Source organism: Pholcus phalangioides, unplaced genomic scaffold (assembly GCF_987345545.1).
Source record: "Pholcus phalangioides strain wild (caught in Gottingen) unplaced genomic scaffold, Ppha-v1.0 ptg000008l_1, whole genome shotgun sequence".
In the NCBI taxonomy this organism is placed as follows: domain Eukaryota; kingdom Metazoa; phylum Arthropoda; class Arachnida; order Araneae; family Pholcidae; genus Pholcus; species Pholcus phalangioides.
The window spans coordinates 38,667,349-38,692,983 of NW_028301601.1; the positions used below are offsets into that span (position 1 = coordinate 38,667,349).

The 25,635-nt window shown below is 40.3% G+C and overlaps 1 protein-coding gene across 3 annotated transcripts in view; it reads left to right on the plus strand.

Moving 5' to 3' along the window:
* LOC149084264 (complement factor B-like) overlaps window positions 1-25,635 on the plus strand; it is an 86,852-nt gene that overhangs the window by 27,272 nt on the left and 33,945 nt on the right. For all 3 annotated transcript variants that reach the window (XM_089234628.1, XM_089234627.1, XM_089234629.1), the window contains 10 exons: window positions 350-553; window positions 734-913; window positions 1,013-1,210; window positions 2,470-2,661; window positions 6,164-6,343; window positions 6,451-6,624; window positions 6,708-6,994; window positions 14,118-14,250; window positions 14,427-14,543; window positions 15,976-16,194. In XM_089234628.1, coding sequence (XP_089090754.1) covers window positions 350-553; window positions 734-913; window positions 1,013-1,210; window positions 2,470-2,661; window positions 6,164-6,343; window positions 6,451-6,624; window positions 6,708-6,994; window positions 14,118-14,250; window positions 14,427-14,543; window positions 15,976-16,194 — 1,884 coding nt within the window. The remainder of the gene's footprint in view (window positions 1-349; window positions 554-733; window positions 914-1,012; window positions 1,211-2,469; window positions 2,662-6,163; window positions 6,344-6,450; window positions 6,625-6,707; window positions 6,995-14,117; window positions 14,251-14,426; window positions 14,544-15,975; window positions 16,195-25,635) is intronic.

The window sequence follows — 25,635 nt, forward strand, 5'->3', positions numbered from 1 at the left end:
GTAAGGTATATATATGAAAGTAGGGAAAAGTACACGTAGGCACAAAGCCTTCTAGATATTGCCTAGAGCATAGTTTCCCCTTAGTTCCATCGCCCCCCCCTTCTTCAGAAAATTTTTTGTCTCATCGCCCCTCACCTCAAGCGTACCCATAGGATCCTATGTGATACCCATTTCTATCGCTCCCCAGGGTATGATTTTTCTTCACTCTGGGAAACACGCCTAGAGTCTGGGAGGCTTTGGTAGACGTTCTCCTTTCAGTTTTCGAATCTGTTAACCCTAGATGTATAACGATTTTTTTTTTTTGCGATCTTTGAAAAAATAACAAACAATAGGAATTTCTATTCGACAGAGCTTCAGTGTCCGCAGCCACCAAGGATATCGAACGGGAGCTACGAAGTCCATGTAGGTACACGAGCCAACCCAGTGCTGAACTCTTTAGTCACCTACTCGTGCGACTTCGGATTCGAAATCGTTAACGGAAGCTCCACTGCGTTGAGATGCGATTTAGTCAAAGGTAAAGCTGTGTGGAAAGGGATCGTGCCTTCATGTAAAGGTAATTAATTTATTCCACGATATCATCATGGCGATTTATGAACGATCAGTGGTCGTGAAATTTATAGAGTATATTTATAATTTCCTTACCAACTATAAAATTTATAGTAGTTCCCTTTAAGAAAGAAGTGAATGCTATTAATACAGTATTGTTTCTTTTCGTGCGCGTGTACTCACTCAGCGAAAGACAAGTGCGACGACCCGGGTACTCCGCCAGACGGAAGCAGAACAGGGTCGTGTTGCTTCGTCGGAGAATCTCGATTGCACTATTCGTGTACGGATGGTTTCGAACTGGTGGGTTCCGAAAACATTTCCTGCGAGATAGGAGCCACTTGGACCAATTTACGTCCGACCTGCAGGCGTGAGCTGAACATCATATTATTTTGTATCTTTTAAAGACAATTCAAAAATATTGTTAGGATTCTACAACGATAACACTATCGTTCACCTTTTTTTTTAGCTATTGGACGAAGCTGTCCAAATCCACCGGTAATCGCGAACGGTCGAGTAAAGAGTAACGAGACGCCCTTCGAGTATTATATTCCCTACGACGAGGTCGAAGTCGTCTGTGACGACGGTTATGCTCATTTCGGCGAATCCAGATTCATCGAGTGCGACGAAGACTTGGATTGGGACTCCGACTTTGGACAATGCGCAGGTATCGACTCGGAAAAAAAAAACAGTCGACTCATGTTATATACAATGCAGTACAATCTATATATATATATATATATATATACACACACACACACACACCTCCATATTATGATAAGGGGCAGTTCAAGTATTACGTCATCATCGATGGGGGGGGGGAGGGGGTTTCCGATTTGCTGACTTTTGATGACAAGGGTGGAGGGAGGGTTTGGATAATGCTTACGTCATTAACCACCCCCCTTTATGAAAATATGAAATATTCTTAATGACATCTTACTCGGTGAGCCAAAAACAAGAAAACCTTTCGATAATTTGTGGGCACTTGAAGTAACATTCCCCCCTCCACTATTGATAAGGACCCTACAGAGCCACTTTTAGCGATCTCTAAATTTTTCGCGGATCCAAGTGATATGGAAATGTGTCCGGGCCGCTTAAGTGCTCTGGAACTGTGCCACACATCACTCAAGTGATCCGTAGTTATACGCCGCAGATCACTTAAATAATCTGAGAATGTGCCGCGGGTAGCTTTAGTGATGTAGAACCGCACTGGGGGCCACTTAAGTGCTCTAAAACTACGTCACATGTCACTCAAGGAATCTCTAAATGTGTCACGGATCGCTTAAGTGTTCTGGAACTGTGCCGCGGGTTATTTAAGTGATCTGAAAATGTTCCACGGGCCACTTAAATGTTCTGGAATTCGTACCATGGGCACAAGTGATCCGTAAACGTGCCACTTAGTTCATTTTTACAAAATTTGGTTTGAGGAGGGCAGGCCGCATCATATAACCCCCAGGGCCATATTTGCTTCACGGGGCCAGGTGCCTTTATGCGATTTCTCATTATATGGCTTAGAGGGTGGGTGGCTATGAATTTATTAAAAAAAAAACACATAAAGGTTAATTTAATTTAATTAACCTTTAAAGAAATTTCAATTAAAAAAAATATTTTATTGCATTAAAAAAATAAATTTTTGATCGTGGGAGTGGACACGGGCCCCCTATACCCCCCCCCCCCGCTGTGTACGTCTCTGATCCCACCAATATGCGTTAGGATTTAGACTGGCAGAGCTGATGACGAAATTTTGCTGACAAGGGGGGGGGGGATCAGAGTTTTGCTTACTTTTGCTGAAAAAGGGGGAGGGGGTCCAAAATAGCTAAAAATTTGCTTACGTAATACTTGAACGGTCCCTAACGAGATGGTTTTTTGCGGAATTATCTTTGCTCAGAAATTACATTCGGAAAAAGTTTTATATCTCATTTGCAGAGGTTTCTTGCGACGCTCCACCTTTGCCACAGAATGGAACGATAGCAGAAGTGCAGGCGACAAACGCGACCAGTTTTCCATACGCGGCAGAAACAACTTATATTTGTGAAGTCGGTTTCCGTCTCGTCGGAAACAGCTCGAGGACCTGTAACAACCGGGGAGTTTGGACTGGCGACGAACCTCACTGTGAACGTAAGGCCACTTTACTTCATGTACTTGCAATTCTTCGTAACCAGAATTTTCTCTCGAGGGGGTTTCAGATTTTTTTTTTCTTCTCTAAGGGGGAGTTTTTACGTTTTCCCTGCAAAATAACACCATAATCTTGGCTCAAGGGGGGTTAGAACTCCAAACCCCCCTCCCTTGCGTACGCCAATGCTAACAACAGAGAAAAACAACTACGACGACAAAACTGAGAATAAAAATGTTGTACGCCAGCTGATGAACTCAATGCTTGCCTGAAATCCTCAACACTCTGGCACGAAGTTAAAAAATCCTCATTATACACCAACATGCGAGTTCAACTGCAAAATGACTCAGCGCTGCTATCATTTTCACATTAGTTGATCAAACTTGGCAATGGGAGAATTCCCGTAGACCCTAGCACCGGACTGATTACGTTCCCAAATAGATTTTGCCAGTTGTTAAACTCAGTTCAAGAACTTGTAAAGTCTTCCCAAACATTCAACAAAATCACCGAAACCATGCGTGGCTTTGTAAGAGAGTGATTCTGGCACGGAAAAATCACAGTGTGAACAAGATCAACGAAAAAATCCCAAAACTATTCTATCCTCCACATCTTATAAATCGGTTGACACTGTCACAGACACAGCGCAGGCAGTTCTGTATCCTGCAGAATTTCTGAAGTCTTTGGATATTCCGGGTGTTCCAATACACAACTTGATTCTCAAAGTCGGAGCACCTATAATTCTTTTAAGAAATTTGGAGACACAAAGACTCTGCATAAGGAAATTGCACAATTACATCATTCAAGCAACGATTCTAACTGGATTTGTGCCAAAGGAGAAGACGCGTCTTCATTCCACGTATCCCAATTATCACTAAAGAAATGCCATTCACTTTCAAACGATTACAGTTCCCGATTCGTTTAGCTTTTGCCATGACAATCAACAAAGCACAAGGTCAGTCGTTACCAGTGGCAGGTATCAACCTATTCGAGCCCTGTTTTCCACACGGACAGCTTTTCGTCGCCTGTTCGCGTGTTAGTAATCCTAAAAATTTGTACATCTACACACCAGATGGAAAAAGAAAACATATCGTGTATTATCCACAAGCGACTGCCTGAAGTTTTTAATTAAAATATTTAAAAATAAAAGTATTTTTTTCTTACTTGATGCAGAAATTTTTTTGATTAAGAAATAATTGATATTATCACAAAAAATGAGTAACTTTGCCTGGTTTTAATTTATACAAAAATTGCCACGTTTTTAAGACAAATAAATTACACTGGTCGAATGGTCGACGCGTTTCGGCTCTTCAATGGAGACCACGAGGTCCTGATGACGGCTCTCCATTGAAGAGCCGAAACGCGTCGACCATTCGACCAGTGTAATTTATTTGTCTTAAAAACGTGGCAATTTTTGTATAAAAAAAAAAATAATTGATAACCTATACATATATACATTTTTTACGGGGCGGGCAACGTCGCCGGGTATCAGCTAGTCTATATATATAAAATTGATTTTCTGTCTGTGTGTGTGTGTTCTCTATACAAATCTACAATTTTAGATCGATCGTCACCCACCATATACCAAATGGGACCCGACTCGAACGATAGGATATTTTAAAATTTTGTCAGAGCAGGGAAAATGCCCCAAATGGGCAAAAAACTGTCGGGCAACAATGGTTTCTGGGCCTCAACAATCACTTTCCGAACATTCACTTTGGTTACCGTGGTTCCCTAGCAATGCGTTTCAGACGTGTGTATGCCTTTACAACGGTTTGTCACTTCTTTAATCCTGTTAGTATATGTATATGTAATAGTTTATGCCTTTATAATGGTTTGCCACTTTTTCAATCCTCCCAGTAATGAGGCTTTTTGATTAGACGTTATAATCATCATCAGCATCAGTTTGAGGGTCAGGCAAAGGATGATTCCCATAGAAATCAGTGTTAAAATTGCCAATTTTACTGTAGAAATGCGGAAATTTGGTGGGATTTTCCGCCCCATCAATAATTTTAATAGTATTGAATTCTCGATTTTTGAAATATTCAGTTCGCTTAGAGATATACGAAGCCCAGGAGATTAAATATGAAGTAATTAGTCGGACCTACTTTTGAGTTGGATGTTCGTGCAATATCATTCATTTCAACTTTTTATTTACATCTTCTCAAGCATGAAAATTAATGTCTCCGTATTCTCTTTTAATATTCAACTGCATAAATTCATATAGTTTAGGATGTTTTAAAAATAATTATAGGCCCGTAAAAAGTACATCGAAGAAATTCCATAGCTTTAATTAAGCATTTTTTGAAGCAGAAATAGGCAGATGGATAACTTGAAGTTCGAGTGGGGGGGGGGGGGATCGAAATACCTAGTGACCCTTTAAAAAAAGGAAAAATATTCATTTCTACGTTTCTTTGAATTTAGATTCCTTTATTTTATGATTCGCGCAGGAAGTCGCCATTTGGTTAACTTTGCGTGTCCCTCAAAGAAAAAGGGAGGTATCACGTGATCCAAAAAAAGCTTCATTGAAGAAAACCCGAGCAGTGCCGGGTATTATAGCTAGTGTTTTGAATAAAATAGTAAAATGAATAAAAAGTTGAAAGAAAATTTTCCACACAAAAATTAGTGGCTGCAGACCCGTATATTGAAATATTGATATAATACATTATCTAGAGTTAATTCGGCAAAACCAACACCAGTTTTGGAATCAGTAGCCCATCAAAAATTTCCTTTCGGAATATGAAAATATTGTTGTTTTTCCTGGCCTAAAATTTGGCTGTTTTAACCTACTCACAAACATTTAGTTTCATGGTAGTTATTGAGCCAGTGTCATTATTCGAAAAAATAATACTGGTGTTGGTTTTGCCGAATTAACTCTAGATTATATCAATATTTCAATATACTAGTTAGTCTGCAGCCACTAATTTTTGTGTGGAAATTTTTTTTTCAAAACTTTTTATTTATTTTACTATTTTATTCGAAACACTCTAGTATAAACTTTTTGTTCCACATCGCCACCCCTTCTTCAGAATTTTTTTTCTCATCACCTCCTCCCAACTCAAGAGAACCCATAGGAAACCTATGTTATACCCGTAGCTTCTGTAGCCCCCTGGACCATTCTATCACCTACTTGGGGACGAAATTGCCCACTTTGGGAAATACTGGTTTAGACTAATCCAACGACGAATTTGACTGTATGATTTGAAACAGTGAGAAACAACACATCCAAAAGTGGGCTAATCGATTGTGAAAATAGAGAGGTAGTGAACCGAGTTTGTGATGACTCGTAACTGCTCATATAACGAGAAGGAAATATTACAGGCAGCTTTTTACAAGAACCTGTCGAGATGGACACTCGAGCCACCTAGCTATTCACGACACTGACAAAGACTGCTGTCAAAATTATTTTTTCAAATCGAACTAGGCTATGTAACAAGTTTAAAGTTTTATGCGACGGCTTGTGTGATTATATTTTGAGCTGTACCGACGAGTTTCTTTTGTTTTTTACAGCCGTGAAATGCTACGATCCCGGCACACCAGATAACGGAATGCGGATCGGTAAAGATTGGAGCGTCGGAGCTAAAGTGAGCTTCAGTTGCTTTTCTGGTTTTTACCTAATCGGATCGGTAGAAAGGTACTGTCTTCCGAATTTCCAGTGGAGTGGGTCTCTTACGAGATGCAATCATGAAAGTGAGTCTCGTCTCTTTTAGTGGAAGTGTCAAGTGCATTGAATCACTGTAGATAGATCAAAATTTGTTTTGAAGTTGTAAAAATGTGATTCGTGACTGCTTTTACAGGTTATCACTGTCCCGATCCGGGAATCCCTATCAACGGCATAAAAATCGGCGAGAGTTACGACAGAGGCGATAAAGTTGAATTCAGGTGCTCTCCAAAGTTCTCTCTCGTTGGATCGGCAATCAGGGAATGTCTCGCTGATGGTTCGTGGAGTGGAATGGAAGCTGTTTGCCTAGGTGAACGAGACGAGATTTCTCTTAAACCCATATCTCGCCAGTGTAAATTGTATCAACGATTTGTATCTTTTGTCTTTTTCCAGGCGCTCAGGATTTTGACATCACCGTAGACGTGTCGGAAACTTTGAAGGAGAACATAGTAGATATAGCGGAACAGCAGGCGGGGTACCTACGGAGTTATTATGAGAGAAGGGGCGAACTGTTGCATGACAACGGCACCATAATTGAAAATATCCAGCGGAGGAAGATATTGAACTTGAACAACGTTGGTGAAAGAATCGTAATGTATTTCCTATTCGACGGTTCTGGAAGCGTCAAGCTCCATAATTTCAAGGTCAGCATCGACTTCGCCAAGGCGCTCGTTAAAAAGGTCAGCACCGCAACTTACTAATCTTAAACAACCTTGATCTATCGCCACAGAGGCAATTTACTGTCATTTTACTTCCCAAGAGGGTGATTTTGTCGGTAATGTGCTTTTGTGGGAGCCAACTTAATACGTGCATGTGTTACGGTGTTGTATGATTTTCTAAATTGGAAGCTGAACATGAATGAATATTCTTATTCAAAATAAGAATATCCAGTTCTGCGATGATTCGTATGATGTTTCATTCACTGGAAGCAACAACATGCGGCAAGCTATGCGAGTGGCAAAAGCCGACATTAAGTCTAACAGCAAAGAGCGTCTGACGTCGTCTACTGAAGGCGATCTTAAGGCAAAACACATAGTGAGGCGACCATGAGATACGAGAGTGCATAATGGAGACTAGCGACGAAAAAAATTGTATTGGTTTGTTCTACACCGCACAATTTTTTCTGCAATTTAACAAATATGAACGGAATGCTTGAACTCACACTAGAAGATTCGGTCAGGAGTGCATTTGGGAAGCTAAAAGGAGTTGAATGAAAAAAAAGAGATATTTTTATAACATTTAACTATAAGTGCATAATGTAGAGTAAATAATGTTAGCTACCCAAATGCTCATACATCGTGGAATACTCAATACTTATTTTCAAATTTTATTATAGTGTTTTCCTTGCACGTTGACAAGTTTGCTGTAAGCTTCGTGAAATTTGATTGAAAAATGCAAAAAAAGCAAAAAAGGATTAGGGTTGACTGTGTTGAGACACGGCCGCATTTTTTAACGTGAATACGTTAATTAGTAACGCCTTAGTATTGAGTAAAAATTAGCGACTTTGAATGCCCGAAATTACAGAACAATTTAACGAGTATTTCTTTTTTATTAATTCAAAAAAATGTCAAAAATCTGAAATGTCCTGTGACTTTTGGCTATAATGCGTATTTCTCTCCTAACAAAAAAAGTCACTTATTTACTGTTTCGAAATTGGAATAAAACCACTTGATATTCGTAGAAAATTCTAGTATAGCATTAATATACAATGCAAAATCTCGGTATAACGATAGTCTGCGGACCAACAACAAATATTGTTGTAGAGGGGGTACCGTTATAATTGAGAGGTAACAATATCATCAGGCGTCACCAAAGTTATTCTGTTATTGGCATTTCTTCTGAATTGGAGCTGTTAGTAAAACATAAATTGCATTTATGAGGATATTTATTTGTAGCAAAAAATTCTAATTGATTGGTTGATGAACGAAATTCAGTTACTTGTTCCACCTTGTTAAGTAGTTTCTTTCACAACAATTTTGTTTACGACATAGAAAATAGCTTCAAGGCAACTTCATTAACACTTTCGGAGGGTAATTACTGCAAAATACCGATGTTATTAAACACCCTCGAAAGAAGGTGGCGAAACACCAAACTCTGGTGAGGAATTTGAAAATGAGTAGTGAGTGAAGTATAAAAAAATGTCGATGCAGCTGATCCAAAATATCTTTAGTATCACCATAGAGCCAAACAGTATGTAATCGGCTTCATGAGGGAGGACTCTATGCACGTAGGCCAATGGTCTGCATTCCGTTGACCCCACGCCACCGTGCGGTCCGAAGAAGATGGGCTGCTGAACATCGAGATTGGGAGCAACATGATTGGAGCCAAGTGCTGTTTACAGACGAGTCCCGATTCAGTCTGGAGTGTGACACCCGACGTGTTCTGGTATGGAGGGACAGGGGTACTCGAAATAACCCCGCATTCGTTCGTGAAAGGTCACAATACAGACGAGCTGGTTGGATGGTATGGGGTGGAATCAGCATAGGCAGACGTACGGACCTGCATATCATTCGGAATGGCACTTTGACGGCCCGAAGGTATGCAGACGAGATACTGCGACCTCATGTCCTCCCTTACGCCGGAGCCATTGGAGATTCCTTTGTTTTCCAGGATGATAATGCCCGACCGCATAGAGCTCGTCTGGTGGAGAACATGCTTGAAGCTGAAACAATACAGCGTATGGAATGGCCAGCGTGCTCTCCTGACCTGAATCCGATGCATTGCTGCGCGACCAAGGCCGCCTGTTACTGTCCGAGACTTGCAGATTGCACTTCTTGAGGAGTGGAACAGTTTTCCCCAAAGTCTGATCGATAACCTCATCGCATCCATGGCAAACAGGTGTGCAGCAGTCTTAGCTGTTCGAGGAGACCACACGCCCTATTAAAACTCATGCATCATGTCTAAACAGTACTTTTTTTTATCGTTTACATGTAACCAAATTGTTGCCCTAAATCATCTTTTCAGGTTTTTTCCATATTTTCAAAGAATTAAAGCTTAATTCCAAATTTTTTTACGTCTTTTTTCTGTATTGCGCATTGATACGCGTGTACTATCCATTGTATGCCAATACGTGGCTGTCTCGCACGGTTTTCTTCACTTTTTTGCTTGCTCCCCTATTTGTTTTGAGCAGTGTACTACTCACGTGATTTACGCTGTAGATAAAAACTGGGATGAAAAAAAAGTGGCTAGAAACTGGATCTGTGTGGAAGCGGAAGTTGACTTAAAACACCAAAATGAAGTACTGTGCACCTGTAAACGTGATAACGTATTTTCAATCTGCCAAAAGCGATTCTGTCTGTTGGTTTCCTACTACATTAGCTATCGTATTGCGAGATGAGGAAAAAATCATACAATTGGCGAATATTTAATTTCACCGTGCATAAAAGATGCTGTCAAATGGAAATGCTTGCAGAGAAAAGTGTTCATACAATGAGTTTAAAACCTCTGTCAAATAACACGGTTTCTCGAAGAGTGCAGGACATGTCAGACGATGTTTAGAGTACAGTCATAAGTCACGTCAAAGGTTGTGAATTCTTTTTTGTCCAAGTCGACGAAAGTACCGACGTTGTGTAATATTCTGTGCTACTTGTGATTGCTAAGTACTTGAAAGAGAATTCAAAGAAAATCTTTTTATTTGTCACCCATTGAAGGGGTCGTATGACTGGTAAAGACTTATTTCAAGCAATTGATCATTATTTCCTTGAAAAAGGAATTCAATGATCAAAATGCGTAGGGCTCACCACAGTAGCACCCTGAGGATATCAGAGCTACAGTCCCAGAGCCAGAACCAGATAGAGAGCCACCTATGCCAGTTAGGAGATCCACTGGAATACGACTTCAACTACACCCAGACAGCGATCTCATACATCTGTTTAGAGAAGAGGAAGAAGAGGAGCCTGAGTAGTCGAGAATCGACAAGTTATCGAAAAATTACGACGGCTTAAGCGGAGTGCCGTCAGTTTTAATGTGCAATGTTATGAAAATCGTATAAATTTAAAATAATACGACATTTATCAAAGTATGAATCTCAAAATACAGGGTGATTATAAAAAAACTATCCCGACATATGGGCCCCTAACTATCATACCATTCACAGAAACTGAATGAAATTTTGGCATAAGGTATTTTGATGTATGCGCTCAAGAATGATATGGAAAACAACAGTGTCACTCTAACAGTTACGGTTACAGTGAGAAAATTTCGAAAATATCAAATGGCAACACCAAGTTTTTTGTATTGGAATGTGATCTCCATTGTGAAAAACCCTAAATAGCGTTCGAACGGCAACTGTAGCATGAAAATCACCGGCGGTAGATAGGCTAAAAGTGAGGACAACCAATAAGGACAGAGAAGCAGCATAAAATAAAGCATTTTATTGTGTTTCACAAATTTTCCACATGACCTTGTGGAGGACTAATCAGGCTGGGATCTCAGCCGAATGAAACGAACATTAATGCTCTGGTGCACGGCAAAGTCCTTTTTACTTTTTCCTTGCCTAGCTCCGGGGATTTTCGTGCTATAGGTGCCATTCCAACGCTATTTAGTGTTTTTCAGTATGGAGATCGCATTCCAATACAAAAAACTTGGTGTTGCCATTTGATATTTTCGAAATTTTCTCACTGTAACCGTAACTGATAGAGTGACACTGTTGTTTTCCATATCATTCTTGAGCTCAAAATACCTTATGCCAAAATTTCATTCAGTTTCTGTGAATGGTATGATAGTTAGGGGCCCATATGTCGGGATAGTTTTTTTTATAATCATCCCGTATAACAATATTAATAAAATTTATAGATTGCGAAAGAAAAAAATGATAGCAATTTTTTTATATTTTTTATGTCTTATTACTTGAATTATTGTGGTGAAATCTACTGTACACTTTGATTTATACTAATAATTTTTAATTTAGACTAACAGAGCAACTGTTTGAATAAGCAGCTTTCCTTCATAACAGAACTATTGCACATTAATTTTACATATACATCAAATTTAATTTTAGTGTTTGAATTCTTCATCAGTAGTTCATGATGCAACTACAAAGTAATCTCGAACACTTTTGACTTTCTGGAGAGGCCCTGGGCAGGGAAAAGTAAACAGAAGACCAACTTGGGAAAGAATGTCTAATTTTTTTGCAACAAAGATATTTTGTTTAAATTTCAAGCCCTAAATTAGTATAGTCCATGCTTTCTATGATTATTTATTATCCGTGCCCGCGTTGCACTTCGACTCTAACTTGATTCTTCGATTTACATAATTTTTGATTTCCTTTCACTATATGTAATCTTTCACATATAAATAAATTTTGGTTTTGCCGGAGATGCCCTGCGCCCCCCGGTGGGGGGCGAAGTGCTGACGTTGCTTCTTGAGACAGAGCTTAGATGTCTCGCTATTTGTCCAGTTTCTCCAATGGAGCCCAGGCAGAAATGAGATCTAGCTTGAACATTCCCCAAAAACCTTAGTCGACAAATGAACTTCCCCAGCGTAACTTTCGTTACTTAAACTGTTCCGTTTGGGTATATAGGATTTTATGGTGACTTTTAAGCATATGGCAATGCTGTTAACAAGCTCTTTTTTTAATGGGAGCTATAAAAATAGTCTGTTCCTCTTTCTCAAACTTTTTCATAGTGACGACTTAACCGAAATTAGCGACGAGTAAACGAGGGTTTAATAACATTGTGGTGTACGAGAGCTGGAAGGGTCTGAAGAAAAATGACGACTTAACCGGAGTGACGACTTATCAGGGTGACGACTTAACGAGGTTTTACTGTAGTTTGATCCACGCGGGCTTATCGAAAAGCTTGACACAAGCAGCAATTACTGACGAATGTCTTTGGACCAAATCAAACTACACGTTGCAGCAATTAGATCAACCCAGCAGCAGACAGGCTGACAGTTTTCATTGATGTGATTGTAACTGATTCTAGGAAAATCCTTGAAGAGAATCCAATCAAGTTTTATCAAGAACTATTCTCGATTATGACGATTATTATGAAGATTTCATGATTTATAACCTGTGATTTATAATTGTGATTTTGTGATTTATTTACATGAATCACCATTTTTTCGATCATAAATTTTATACTTGTTTACTGGCGAGGTGCGTAATGGCACCTGCCCATGTATGTAATATATCTTTCTCAAGCTCAATAAATGGTTAGGTTCCCCGGAGGCACCCGAGTCCCCACCGACAATGTGCTTACATCACCGAGTGTGACAGAGCCTGGGTGTCTCTCGGTTCCTATCACTATCACTATCGCCACAGTTGAAGGAAAATTCAAGGAAGGTTGCTATTCAGGCCTTCGTGAATGCGTGGCGAATTCTCAGTCGCCCTCAAAATGGAATGGACTTACTGCTGTATTCACAGACAGAGCCTTGCATCGAAACCTTAGCCTCCAAATTTGCGAAACGTTCTTGATGAAGTGGTCAATGTTGTCAACTTTATCAAGGTGAATCCTACCAACTACAGGTTGTTTAAATTGTTGTGTGAAGTCATGGACAGCCTCCACAACACTGCTTTTGCACACCGAATCAGGTGGTTGTCCCGGGGTTAAGTCCTGACGCGGCTGTTCGAACTTCGGCACGAGGTAGACTTTTTTTGAAAGTGTTCGAAACACTTCACGATTTCCTGTCACAAGCCGAGATAAATTTAACAATCGGTGATGAGACAGTTGAGCACTTGGAAGGATTAAAATCTTCAATTGAAAAATAGTTTTCAAAGCCGGAAATGGGTGATCGGTGGATATCTAATCATTTCAAAGAAGAGTATTTTAATCCAGCTTCGATATCGATTCCAGAAAAGTAGAAATTGATAGAGCTCGCATCAGATGCCCCTCTGAAGAACCTCTTCAATGGCGGAATGGTGAACCTAGTTCGTTTTTGGGCTCGTGGCGAATAGAGTACTCATTGACGAATACAATGAACTTTCTAGAAAAGCCATAATGTTTTTGTTGACGTTTGTTAGCACGAAACTTGCTGAACGGGCATTTCTTCGTATACTTATATAAAAAACAAATATAAAAGCAAATTGAACTCAGCTTCGGATTTGAGTTTGTATTGATCCTCTTTTGAGCTTTATTTTCCAAAACATTGTAATTCAATACAGTCCCAAATATCACTTTAATTTTTTTTCCTATCTTTGAGTTAGCCTTCGTTTGCTTACTTCAAAAATTAAAAACTGTATAATCAAAAATAGACCATTTAAATTAGAATTTAATTCAAAATGTTTCGGGTTTTTTGGCCGACGTGAAGTACAGATTTTGTTTTTCGACGTTTCGTTCGCACGAGTGGCGACCATTTTCACGAATTAAAAAATTAGTTTTTGAAAATGTTCGCCACTCGTGCGAGCGAAACATCGAAAGACAAAAACTGTACTTCGCGTCGGCCAAAAAACCTGAAACATTTTGAATTAAATTCTAATTTGCACGATGGCCTCGAATGCCTTTTTTGTTTCAATAGACCATTAATTTAATTCAACATAAACCTTTTTTAGGGAAGTTTTCGGAATCTGTAATGGATGAACCAGATTGGGGGGGGGGGGGGAGATGCCTGGAGGATTCGAGGTCGGGGGTACGCGGAAAGGAACCGAGCTAGCTGGGGATACGCGGACTGGAAAACGTTGGGAACCCCTGCCATAGAGGGACTTATCGCAGTAAAGGAAATCCTTGTATCTAAAAAAAAGGAGTTTAATATTATTATTGTATAGGCAATTCCAATCAAATGTTGTGAAGAGATTTATCGTTATATCGAGTATTGTAATGAGATTTCACTGAATTCGTTGATTTTATTTATTTTTCTTACGGACAGGTTGGTATTTCGAAGGAAGGTGCACGAGCCGGAGCCCTGACTTTTAGTTCCAAAGCCGAAATACAGTTTCTTCCAGTGCACTTCACTACAACGCAGGAGGTTCTGGACGAACTGGACAAAATCGAATATGCGAGTGAGTAGTTTAATTTGAAACCGGTTCTTCGCGTTGCTGATTTCCAATAGATTCGTCGACAAAAAAAAAACATAGGCAGGTTCGTTTTCCTAACATTAAGGAGAAGAATTTGGCTACATCTAATATTATTTTCCCTCTTTTGGGAACCGATTTATAAAATTAGTTGCTTCTTACAGAGGGAGGAACGGCTACAAGTTGGGCCCTCGAAACTCTGGCTACCGGCATGATTCCGTTGACCAAACAGATTCTGGGTGCTAAGGGCATGAAATCAGTCGTTTTCATCCTCACAGACGGTAAGTTGGAAACCGAACTAGTTTCTTCTTCAAATAATTGTTTTTTAATTACATCATGCAATAAAACAGGTTCCTTCTTTTCATATGCACTAAAACCTGAAAGAGCCACTCTTCGTTCCTCAGAAAACTACAATTTCAAAGAGGTGGCCCATTGATAGCGGTCAACTAATGTGAAACAGAAAAGTTACGGACCAGAGAAAAGTGACCCAATTACGAGGTGGTCCTTTATAGAGGATTGATTCACTGTACATATTTATGTGTGTTCAACTGAATTGAATCCACACACTCAGGACCGCAACTAGGAGGGAGCTGGCGGATCTGGTGCCCCGGGCACTGGATCAGAGGATCTCGCTAATTTCACCCTTTTACCTATCCTTCAATATGGGGGCGCCAAAATGTGTGCATGCCCCTGCTGATTAAGTATCTAATCGCGGCTCTCCTCGCATCTGACCTCAATTTCCGGGGTCATACAAGGGTACTCCTTTTTTTTTAAAGGGCATAAAAGACCCTTCAACGCCAGATATCTGTGTCATTCGTTATTCCAGAAAAGTAGAAATTGATAGAGCTCGCATCAGATGCACTCTGAAGAACCTCTTCAATGGCGGAATGACGAAAATAGTCAGTTTTTGGGCTCCTTCAGTTCTCAAGTACAGATGGCGACACTGAAAAATCAAACACAACACTACATACACATTCAGACTGTTAGGTACACACACAGTTACACTTCCGGTACAACTCACTAGGTAGTAAATCGCCTATAGATGGTGATAGACCTGAGTTGCACTCGGTTTGAAAGGAAAAAAAGAAAGAAAAAGTTTTTGGGCTAGTCGCGGTGACGAATCAGTGAACTTTCTAGAAAAAAGCCATAATTAATTTTTTGAATTTTTTTCAATTCACAATTCGAATGGGAAAATTTTCTCCAGAGGCGGGGAATGGGATGTATCATACTTTACTTCACCAACTGTACACAGCCCTGTCCCAATCCGCCTCAGAGGAAATATACTACCATTTTACCTCCTATGAAGTGGCTGTGTCGGAATTAATTATTGTGGCATGTGACACCTAATTTTGCATTTACGTAAATTTCGTGCATGTATGTGTTCGGATACCGCCATCTATCTCCTAAAAACAAAACAGGCAATGAATGAATATTTTATTGATTGTAATTTTTCTGCTGTCATTTGTTATCGCTGCGGCGAGATTTTTTCCAAAGGGGAGACCGGCTCGCATTTGCGCCTTAAAGTCGAGAAACCGAAGAAATTCAGTTTCAGCCGACCGCCGCTGTGCAGGGATCGAACCCGGGACTACGCGATGTGAGTCCATCACGATGCCCACACGACAGCACAGCGGCGAGATAGTGTACTGGCTTCCGGCCTCTCAATCTTTTAATGCTATTAAATTCACTCATTAACATTCGCTCGTTATCACGAAGGAAAAGCGAACACTGGCGGAGATCCCATAAACCAAGCGAAGATTCTTAAAGACGCTGGAGTCGAAATTTACTGCATCGGCATCACTGGAAGCATCTACAAGAACCAGCTGTACGACATCGCGTCGAAGCCAAAGACAGAAAATGACAAATTCGTCTTCGTTCTCGACAGCTACAACTCCTTGGAATGGCTCGTGGAAGAAATAACCAACGGTACCGTAGGTAAGCTCGCATGACTAAAGATACCAATTATTCTATTATACAGGGTGGTTATAATTAAACTGGTTTTACTCAGACCTCTGTAGAACTCGTTCTGGTTGGCGTGTTTCGTTTAAACTTGGTTAACGTTCCTTATAACGTTCCTACTTAGAACGCTTTACCACTTGGTGCGACTTGTTTGCATGGTCTTAACTCTAATTCTCTTATGATTTCCCGTTTAAAGCGTTTTTCCGTTCACAACGTTTTTCATGACGGTTTTTCGAAAAACGTTATAAGCGGGATCGACTGAACGATGGACCACCGGGGAAAGAAAACTGCAATAAAACGATATTAGTTCAAATTTTGACCACAAAGTGAAGAAGTGGCTCACGAAGAACAAGAAATACAAATTGGAAACATAAAACTTCATTTGAAGTATTTACATTCGCAGCATTTGTTCAATGTGCATTCTACTTTCGTCACTAACATGCTCAAATGTGAGTCGTGAGGGATGTTCCGTCACAAATGCTCACTCCGAACTTCTGCAGCAACGAGTCATTCCTGCCTTAAAAGAACGAGAATGTTTGGAGACTACTGTGTGTCTTTATGCAAGGTGGTGCAACACCCCATGTTAGCATACACAGGGCTGTCCCGGCAATCGGGGCCCCAAAGCCAAATGGGGGCCTCACAAAAAATGTACACTAATTTGCATAATTTTTTCCTCTTTAAAGGACCCCAAGAAAATGTCTGCCCCGGGGCCCCGAGAAGGTATGCTACGGCCATGTGCCCAGACAAGTGAAAGAACTGCTTTGTGCTTATTTTGAAGATGTTCAGGTAATTTTTAAAAATGTGTTTTTGGAAAATTTGCGTGCAGTTATAGCAAGCATGTCTTCCTCGCAAGGTCGAGCGACAATTTGATACGCGACACTTTTCGTAGCCTTCAGGGCCATCTCTACAGTGGTATACCCTGTCATCACCACTCATGTTGATCTGGTGTTCGAGGAAAGGTCTTCCTCCCCCTAACTTGGAGCATCTTTGGAATTCTTCTGAGAAGGAATAAAGTTCTCGCTGCTCGATGAAAGGTATCGGGCCTCCCCCGGCTTGAAGCATCGCTTTAACTCCGGCGGGAATGAATCAAGTTCTCGTTGCTGAGAAGTAAGGTGGGTACCTTTATCTTCACGAAGTCGACACGAGGGTGACTCAGCAGGTAGTGCCAGGAGGGCACTGTTTTCAGATGGGCTTTCGACGAACGGATGTCGCTTCGTAGGAGCTTCAGAGAAGTACCACTTTCTTTGCTGAACATCCAGGATGATACCAGCATCACTGAGAAAGTCGGTACCGAGAAGGGTTCGGTTTTCTCTGGCCTGTGGTAGCACCATCATCTCGGTGGGAATCACTTTACTTTGGACGTTAATGTCCACAGTCGTAGTTAGGACTTCGGCTCTACGAGCATATCCATCGGCTAGTTTCATAACGATAGTCTTGCGGGAAAAGGGAAAACCATGTTCTTGTGAGAGATGGTATAGCTCCTCCCCTGCCACCGAATGTGTGGCACCTGTGTCAGCACACACGGCTCCACGCTTATGACAGATCATGACTTCGATAGAATTTCTTTGACGTCTCTCAGTTGAGAAACTGTAAAAGTCCAAGGCGTCGACACTAACTTCTGGAGTGTTCGTGGCAGGATTGCACGTTCGACATCGGGACTTGACGACACCAGGTTCTCCGCACCCGTAACATCTTAGGATATGACTGCTACTGACATCTTTCGATTCCGTATTAGGATGGGATGATAAACTGTGTAAGTCCAAAGCGTTGACACTGGGTCCTGGTCTATCCATTCGGCATCGGGACTTGGTAACACCAGGTTCCCCACAACCATAACATCTTAAGACAGTATGACGTCCTGCATCTTCCGATTCCGGATTCGCACGTTGATTAAAATGAAAGTCCCTTTGTCGCCTTGGGACCTAGGGGGTTCATGTTGCTTTGACTGCAACTTCTTCCTCTCACATTGGGTCTCGCTCTTTTTGTTTCGAAGGTTATCATAAGCATCAAGCTTCTCCACGATCTCATCAGGGGTAGTCCACTCACTCCAAACATCCAGAAAATGTTCTTTTACTTCGGGTGGAATCCTCTTCTTCATCTGATCCGAAATCATCAGATCTTTCAGCGCTGTCAAAGTTTCTAATATTCAGTTCGGACAGCCAGACTTCGAAATAACTTTGGATCTCAAAGTGATAGTCCTTCCAGGTACTCCCAGGTGATTTTCTGTGAGTAGAGAAGAGCTGCCGGAACCTTTCCGCACTCAGCTTGCAACGGCGTAAGAGAACCTCCCGGATGTGGTCGTAATCATGGCCTTATCTTCAGGTTCTCGAGCAATGAGCTTAGCAACTTCATTCGGCAAAACTCCCAGCAGATACGCAACCCAGTTCACCTTCTCCACTTTCAAGAATTTTAGCTGTCTTTCAAACAACTTTAGGAATAGCGACATATCATCTTCACTCGGATTGAAATTCGGGATCAACCTCTTCACGTCGAACTTGGGCTGATCGATGAGAGCGACGGATGGCTCTTCTGCCGGTTGCGAGAGTCATTGAAACTCAAGCTGCAACCGTATCTTTTCAAGTTCAAACGAACGTTCTCGTTCCTTTTCTTCGGCGATCCTAGATTGTTCCTTTTCTTCGACGATTCTAGCTCTTTCCTCAGCTATTCTAGCTCGTTCTTCTTCTCCCTCTCTTTCTCCGATAATAGTAACCAGCAGGGCTTTCACGAATTCTTCCTCATAACCGGAGGACTTCGTTATTATGTGTTTGAGATCTACTACACGCGAATCATTCGGAACTTCCTCTCCTAATTCTAGAGCGAGTAGGATCAAATCATATTTCTTACCTTTGGCCAAGTACACCATTTCGATTTTAGGCGCTATCAGGAACCTCACAGTTGAGATCGAATATCCGTTTCGTACCGCCTTGAGTTCGAGCCACGACGTTGGGCGCCAGTTTTATAAGGGGACGTCGCGTCGGAGGTGCGTCTCTTTTCCGGGAGGTGGCGGAATATCCCCAGACACTTGATATTCGAGGGGTGTCCAATTTATACACGAAACTACGGAACTTAACGAAGAAGCCTTTATTTCGAAGCACACTCAAAACAGATAACCTTACAGAACGGAAGCCACATTCCAACTCACGTTCTCTTCTCTTGGAAGATAGATTTTCTCTTCACAACTTCTTTTAACAACGTATAAACAAACAAAACGCATTATATGCTGTAAGGCCACAGAGTGTTAGTAAAAATGTCCATACTGGAAAAACAGATTCGTTACATAATTAAAAAAATCACGGTTCTCTATCAAAATCACTCCCCCTACCCAGACTGGGATTTTTGGCGGGCACCTGTATAGCGAATGGCCATGGACGAAAATCCATGCGAATCCAGAATCCCTACGAATTCTTATTGTGGGAATTTTTGAAAGATAATCTATGGAAGAAGCATACAGACTGCCTCAATCCAAAGCAAACGTTACCCGCCATATTACTGCAATTCCTCAAGAAACCCTTCACGCTACTTTTAACATGCTGTAACGCACTTAAAGCATGTGATCGACGCCGATTAAATGCTGTGATTAAATAAAGTTTTATGTTTTCAATTTGGGTTTCGTGTTTTCCATGCATCACTTTCTTCACCTAGTGATCGAAATTTAAAAACTATTATTTTTTTATATTACAGTTTTCTTTTCTCTATGGTCCGTATAATATATATATTAAGTTTCAACAAAATAGAGATGGATGATGTTTTGCTCGGCTAAGATACATGAAATCAATAGGTTTTCTGGATATTATGCCGAGGTGAATAGGAAAAAAGTGTTGTTTCTCTCCACCGGGAATCGAACTTAGCACCTCTTGCATACAAAGAAAATCATCATCCATCTCTACGCCACCTCATGGAGGCCATTAGCTGAAGTTAAAAAGATGCTGAAATGTCTCTACTCAGCAAGTCACGCTGCAATGTGCGTTTTAAGGAGAAAAGGATTGTCTTTCTATGGTATAATGGTAAGTGAGCTTGTCCGGTATGCCAGAGGTCCTGGGGGTGAACTATCTCTGCAGCCATTAGTTACTACTAGTCCGAATGAACTACTAAGGACCGCTTCAACTACCGGCGGTTGAGAGGAACTACGAGGAACCGTGAACCACCGATCCTTTAGACCACGTGACGTGAAATAGTAGTTAGAGGAGAAAATATTTTTGGTTTCTAGAGTAGCGGATCTCCATCCAATCGGGATACCGTTTGAACTACTAATTATTTAACAATCGTTTTTTCCTCACTGGTGGTGGCAGCGATTTCATGTTTACAACTGATTGTAAGCAAACTTTTTCCGAGGGGTTTTTCTCGCCATAAATTTTTGTCGCCCGTGTTTTGCAATTTTTTTTTTTTTTTTGCACCGATATCGCTGGTTTTTTTTACTTATTTTGTTAATGTATGAGGGCGCGGCATTTTTCACTTTTTTTAAGGAAATTTTTACATTAAAATTCAGTATATAATAATAGTAAAAATGTTTTTCTTGTCCGTGCTCGTCGGCCCCACACTTGGAATCCTTCCGAAGACCCGTGCTTTTGGATAATTGAAGAAACGAGTATTTAGGGCCCCTGCTGCAAGAAGTGGGTCTCGTACTGATGAAACTGAAATTTAAAAAAAAAAAAGAATTTTCACAACAAAACATAAGATTTGAAATTAAGGTGGCCGGCACTGGTTGAGCCCCCCTCCCAAGCATTCTGCTGAATAATATTTTTAATACTGAGTTCCATTTAAAGAGATCAATTCGTTAAATGATTTATTATTATTCATTCTATTGCTTTCAAATAAATTCATTGAAACAATGAACTATAAATTCTTTTTAGAGCAACTAAATTTTAAATTGATAATTTTTAATTAAAAATATTAACAATTTTATAAATGAGCAATTACCTGTTGGTGCCAGCAAATATTTCAATATTAAGAAGAATTTTATATGTGTATATTAAATATGTTTTACCAGTCTATGTTTCATACTTAGCTTCCAACAAATAACTTCACTTGATAACATTGATTAACATTGATTTGACCATAGACCATATATGCCATTTCAGTTGATTATTAATAGAAACATGAATTACGTATATATATAAATAAATCATAGAATCAAACACAAGATTTGTCATACAAAAACATTTTATTTTACACATGGTTATAGAGAGCTATCATAATCACAATTTAGTTGTTGCACTTTTCTTAAATCGCAGCGTTTCAAGAATTGCATACATTTTGTATTATTCATTAACTTTCATCCGCATCTTTAAATGTTGATTTATCTATCTGAAATTAGAACAAGAGAGAGAATTTTTTTTTATTATGCTTATCAATCTTTAAGTATGCTGTACATTTTATTTTAGTTGAGACAGTCATTGTTGTACAAGTAGACATAAGTTCATAGGCGTAAAGTAATTCAAAATGTTGGGGGGGGGGGGCTCTGTTTCAATATAACGAAACTTCGTTTATACGGCGCGTCGTATAAACGAAGTTCATACGCTCATACAGGTCAAAACGTCGTTTAAATGCGAAAATCGTTTTACTGAAATTTTTTCGAAAATGACCCCTCTCCTTCTCCAGCCATAGCTCTTTTTTAAAGAATTTAATGGTTTTAATTCAAAGTCATTGGTTTCTATTTTTGTGGAAAAAAAATGTGGTAGGCTGCGAGTCGTGGACAACAAGGCCGCAAGTTTCGATATGAACACTTTCTTTGTGCCTTGAATCTCTTTGTCGGTACTTTCTTTGTTTCAAACGTGGACCAGGCTCTATCGGATTTAGCCAATTTTAGCTATTGCCCATGTAAAAGGGCGGGACCGCGTCAGAGAAAACTTTTATAAACAATACACAGCGTTGTCGCTATTGACATAATGATATTGGTATCATCGGATTTGTCTTTGAAATAGCTAATAGACGATGCCAATATCTCTATTTACGTTGCAAACTTCTCGAGATAAAACGCAAAACAATTTCGCTACGAAAGCGGGACGCAAGCCTTGTGTCCAGACCGGGAAAACTATTTAAACCAGAGTAGAGTACCCAAGGGCCGCAACTACACGCTTGGTCAGCCGGGGCAAGCACGCTTCCCGGATATTTTGGCGCCCCTTTATAATGCTGAAGAAGAGGTTAGATGGTAAAATCTGTGCCCCCCCCCCTCTGGCCTGGGGCAGCAGACCAACCTGCTACCCCCTTAGTTGTGGCCCTGGTAGTACCATTAGATTTGTCTTAAAAATGTCTATCATTGGGTTATATTTGCATTGTGAAGCCGGGCCTTTCACGTACACAAGAGATTTACCAGGCCACGAGCTTCCAAATGTTTAGAACGACTGACCTATACTACGAAGGCCGCAACTAAATAGGTTCTTGGTCAGCACGGGGCAAGCACGCATTTTGGCACCCCCTTGTAATTTTGAATGATAGGTAAAGAGGGGAAATTTGCTCCTCCTCTGGCCCGGCGCCCATGGCAGCAGACCCACCTGCTCCCCTCTAATTGCGGCTCTGCATCAGTCTGTTATAGTCTCAGTAACTAAGCTTTCCTTTTTTTATGACAGCCTAGCCCTCTAGCGGCAACAGTGTGGCGCCATAGTTCATTTGCTTAAAACTGTCAACTAGTCAGAATAATGTGGCCACTCAGTGTGTAATGCAGTAAAACCTATCTTTTGCGAACACCAGTGGGACAAAAAAAAAATTCCGTAAAAGAAGGGTGACCATTAATCATAGGTTTCAAATACATACTTGTATTATACAAGAGTAAATTATTATTTGGCCGAAAAAGAGGGGTTGACAGCATCTGGGAGGTGTCCGTTAAGAGGGGGTTTTACTGTATAAGAAAAATGAGTTAATTGTTTTCTCACTAAAGCTCACTGACCTCCAAGGATCCCTAATTAAGAACAGGTGATTTTAGGCGTGTTTAGGCGCATTGCTTGTTAGTTCCACTTTTTATCCATATCTGTGGCAGGGCCGTCTTAAGAGCATCGTGAGCGCCCGGGCCAAGTGATTTTTTTGAGGCCCTACCTGGCAAATTCCGAAAATATCAAACAGTTGACATTTTTGTGAGGCCCCTGTTCTGTTGAGGCTCCCGGGCCGTGCCCGATTCGGCCCATACGTTGAGACAGCACTGATCTGTGGTCAATCATCATTTTAAATCAGCGAAAAAATTTAAAAGTTGGCGACTCACAACTGGGATTTTTGGTGGGTTTCTAGATTAAAAATTTTCCTTCCCCCCCCCCCGTTCAATAAATTTATGATGTAAAAAATAAAACACAATAATAGAATTCGTACCCCCTCCACTCTTCTTAGCCCTCTAAATAGTGGGCCACGCATCGAGTAATTGTTATTGCCTCGAGCTGGAGCCCGGTCATGGAATCCATCCCAAGAAAGTAGTGAGATGAGCAGGCCTAGACGTAATACGAGTTCCCAAAAATCTTCCTAAAACAGTGGTTCTAAATCTTTTCCAAACCGCGACCCGATGAATCAAATTTCTATGAGTCTACGGCCCGGTCTGCAATAATTTACTCGTTCATAAGGTAATAAATAATTAATAAACAACCAATTACTTTTTAATCCAGTGCAAATTAATTGATTAATTAATTAAAACCATTCACACAAACAACTGATTAATTAACTTAAACACTTTTAAGAGATTAATTAATTTAAAAATTAATTTAAATTTATGAGTTGAATTCATTATTATCTTACGGTCTTAAAGGACTGTTAGACCGTTTTTCCTTTTTGGTACAGTATTAATAACGTACAGAAGTCAAAATAGGTACGTATGAACGAACGTTTCATCAGCAACTGCAAACATCCTCATTTGGAAAATATAATTGATCACAAAATTAATCGAAAGGTCTTTTTTAATATCGAATTTCATAGAATAATTTTGAATAGTTTTCATTCACAGTTGGGAAATGGAAATCTTGACATACATTTAAATATATTTGCGCTGACTTACATTGACGTAACACGTATTTATTAGCACGTTTTGTTAATAATTTAGTGTAAATTATATTTTATGACCGAATTTTGTATTTAATCTTAGCTAGAAAAAAAAAAGGTAATTATATAAAAAAAATTCTGCATTGTAACTCACCATAAAAGTCAGCTGAAGAGCAGGAGATTGTTCGGTTTTAGGTGAAACACTCGTTTAGGTGAATTCACGATAGATGCTCGTGTAAATTGTGTAACTTTATAAATTTCAAGCGATTTTTCTACTCTAAAATTTGAAAACATTCCTCTAAATTCGTAACAAAAATTTATATTTGTGAGCCTATCATTTGAATAAATGAACAATACAACACTGGAAAAAAAGCACAACGGAAACTTGCAACGTAATTCACTGCATGCAAAGAAAACTGTACGGTACATCACTAGTCATGCGCACCTTGCTGACAGATTCAAAACACAATATATGCAGCTGGTACTTCACTGATTCGTCGCTGACATTTGACATGCACATGTCAATTACTTCGTTCATTTCTGAGAGCAGGTTAATACATATTCTAGAAACCTTGGGTTAATACGTCCTCCATCGTTATAATTGGACTGCTAGAGATTTTTAGGCTGGTCATAAATATCAGAAATTCCCAATCCCTCACCAGGTATTCTACATTCTACTTGGCCTCTGGCGAGTAGCACAAATGTAAAACGTGTGTCTGGATCCCCTGTCCTATTGGTGCACCCACTGTATCCCTGGGGCAAAGCAAGAAAGTCTCCACACAACCGAAAATTTAGAGAAAAAGAGGTGGTATGGGAAATGCCTCTATTATTGGCGGCTAAAGACAAGCAATAAAGACAAGGGGGGGAATTCACACGGCAAACGCGGATTTTTCATCCTTCCCTTGTTCAATAACGGCCCTCACAAGAGTGGGGCTGACAGGGCTCCCGCCCTGAGGCATGGGACGATTCGCGTCATTTTTTTTTTGTTTTTTCACGTTATAAATTCACCATAATGGGCCCGCAAAAGATCCCAGCATAGAAGCCCTGCTCTAGGATGTGAGGGCCATGTGTGTTCAACATATTTGCAGAAACAATTACAAATTTATGCTTATAACAAATTTTTATTTCTGAATCTCTAGGGGTTCTCCGCCCCTTGCAACAAACCACTTTTCCGAGTCTGACACCATTTCATCATGTCAGACCTCGGTATAACGTCACGCCTGAGGACCGAATAAATATGACTTCACTAACGGGATGATTTACTAACGAGTAAATTTTTTATCCCTTTTTTTGTATAAAATTTGTAGGCCTCTTTTTTTGTAATCATCTATCAAATTTACTGATTTATTTTATTTTCCTGGAGTTACCGCGGAGCCCCCGGGAAGTTCACACGGAGCCCCAAGGGCTAGGAGCACTGGTTGAGAACCGCTGTTGTGGGTTATTGCTGTCGAGTTGGGGGGGGGG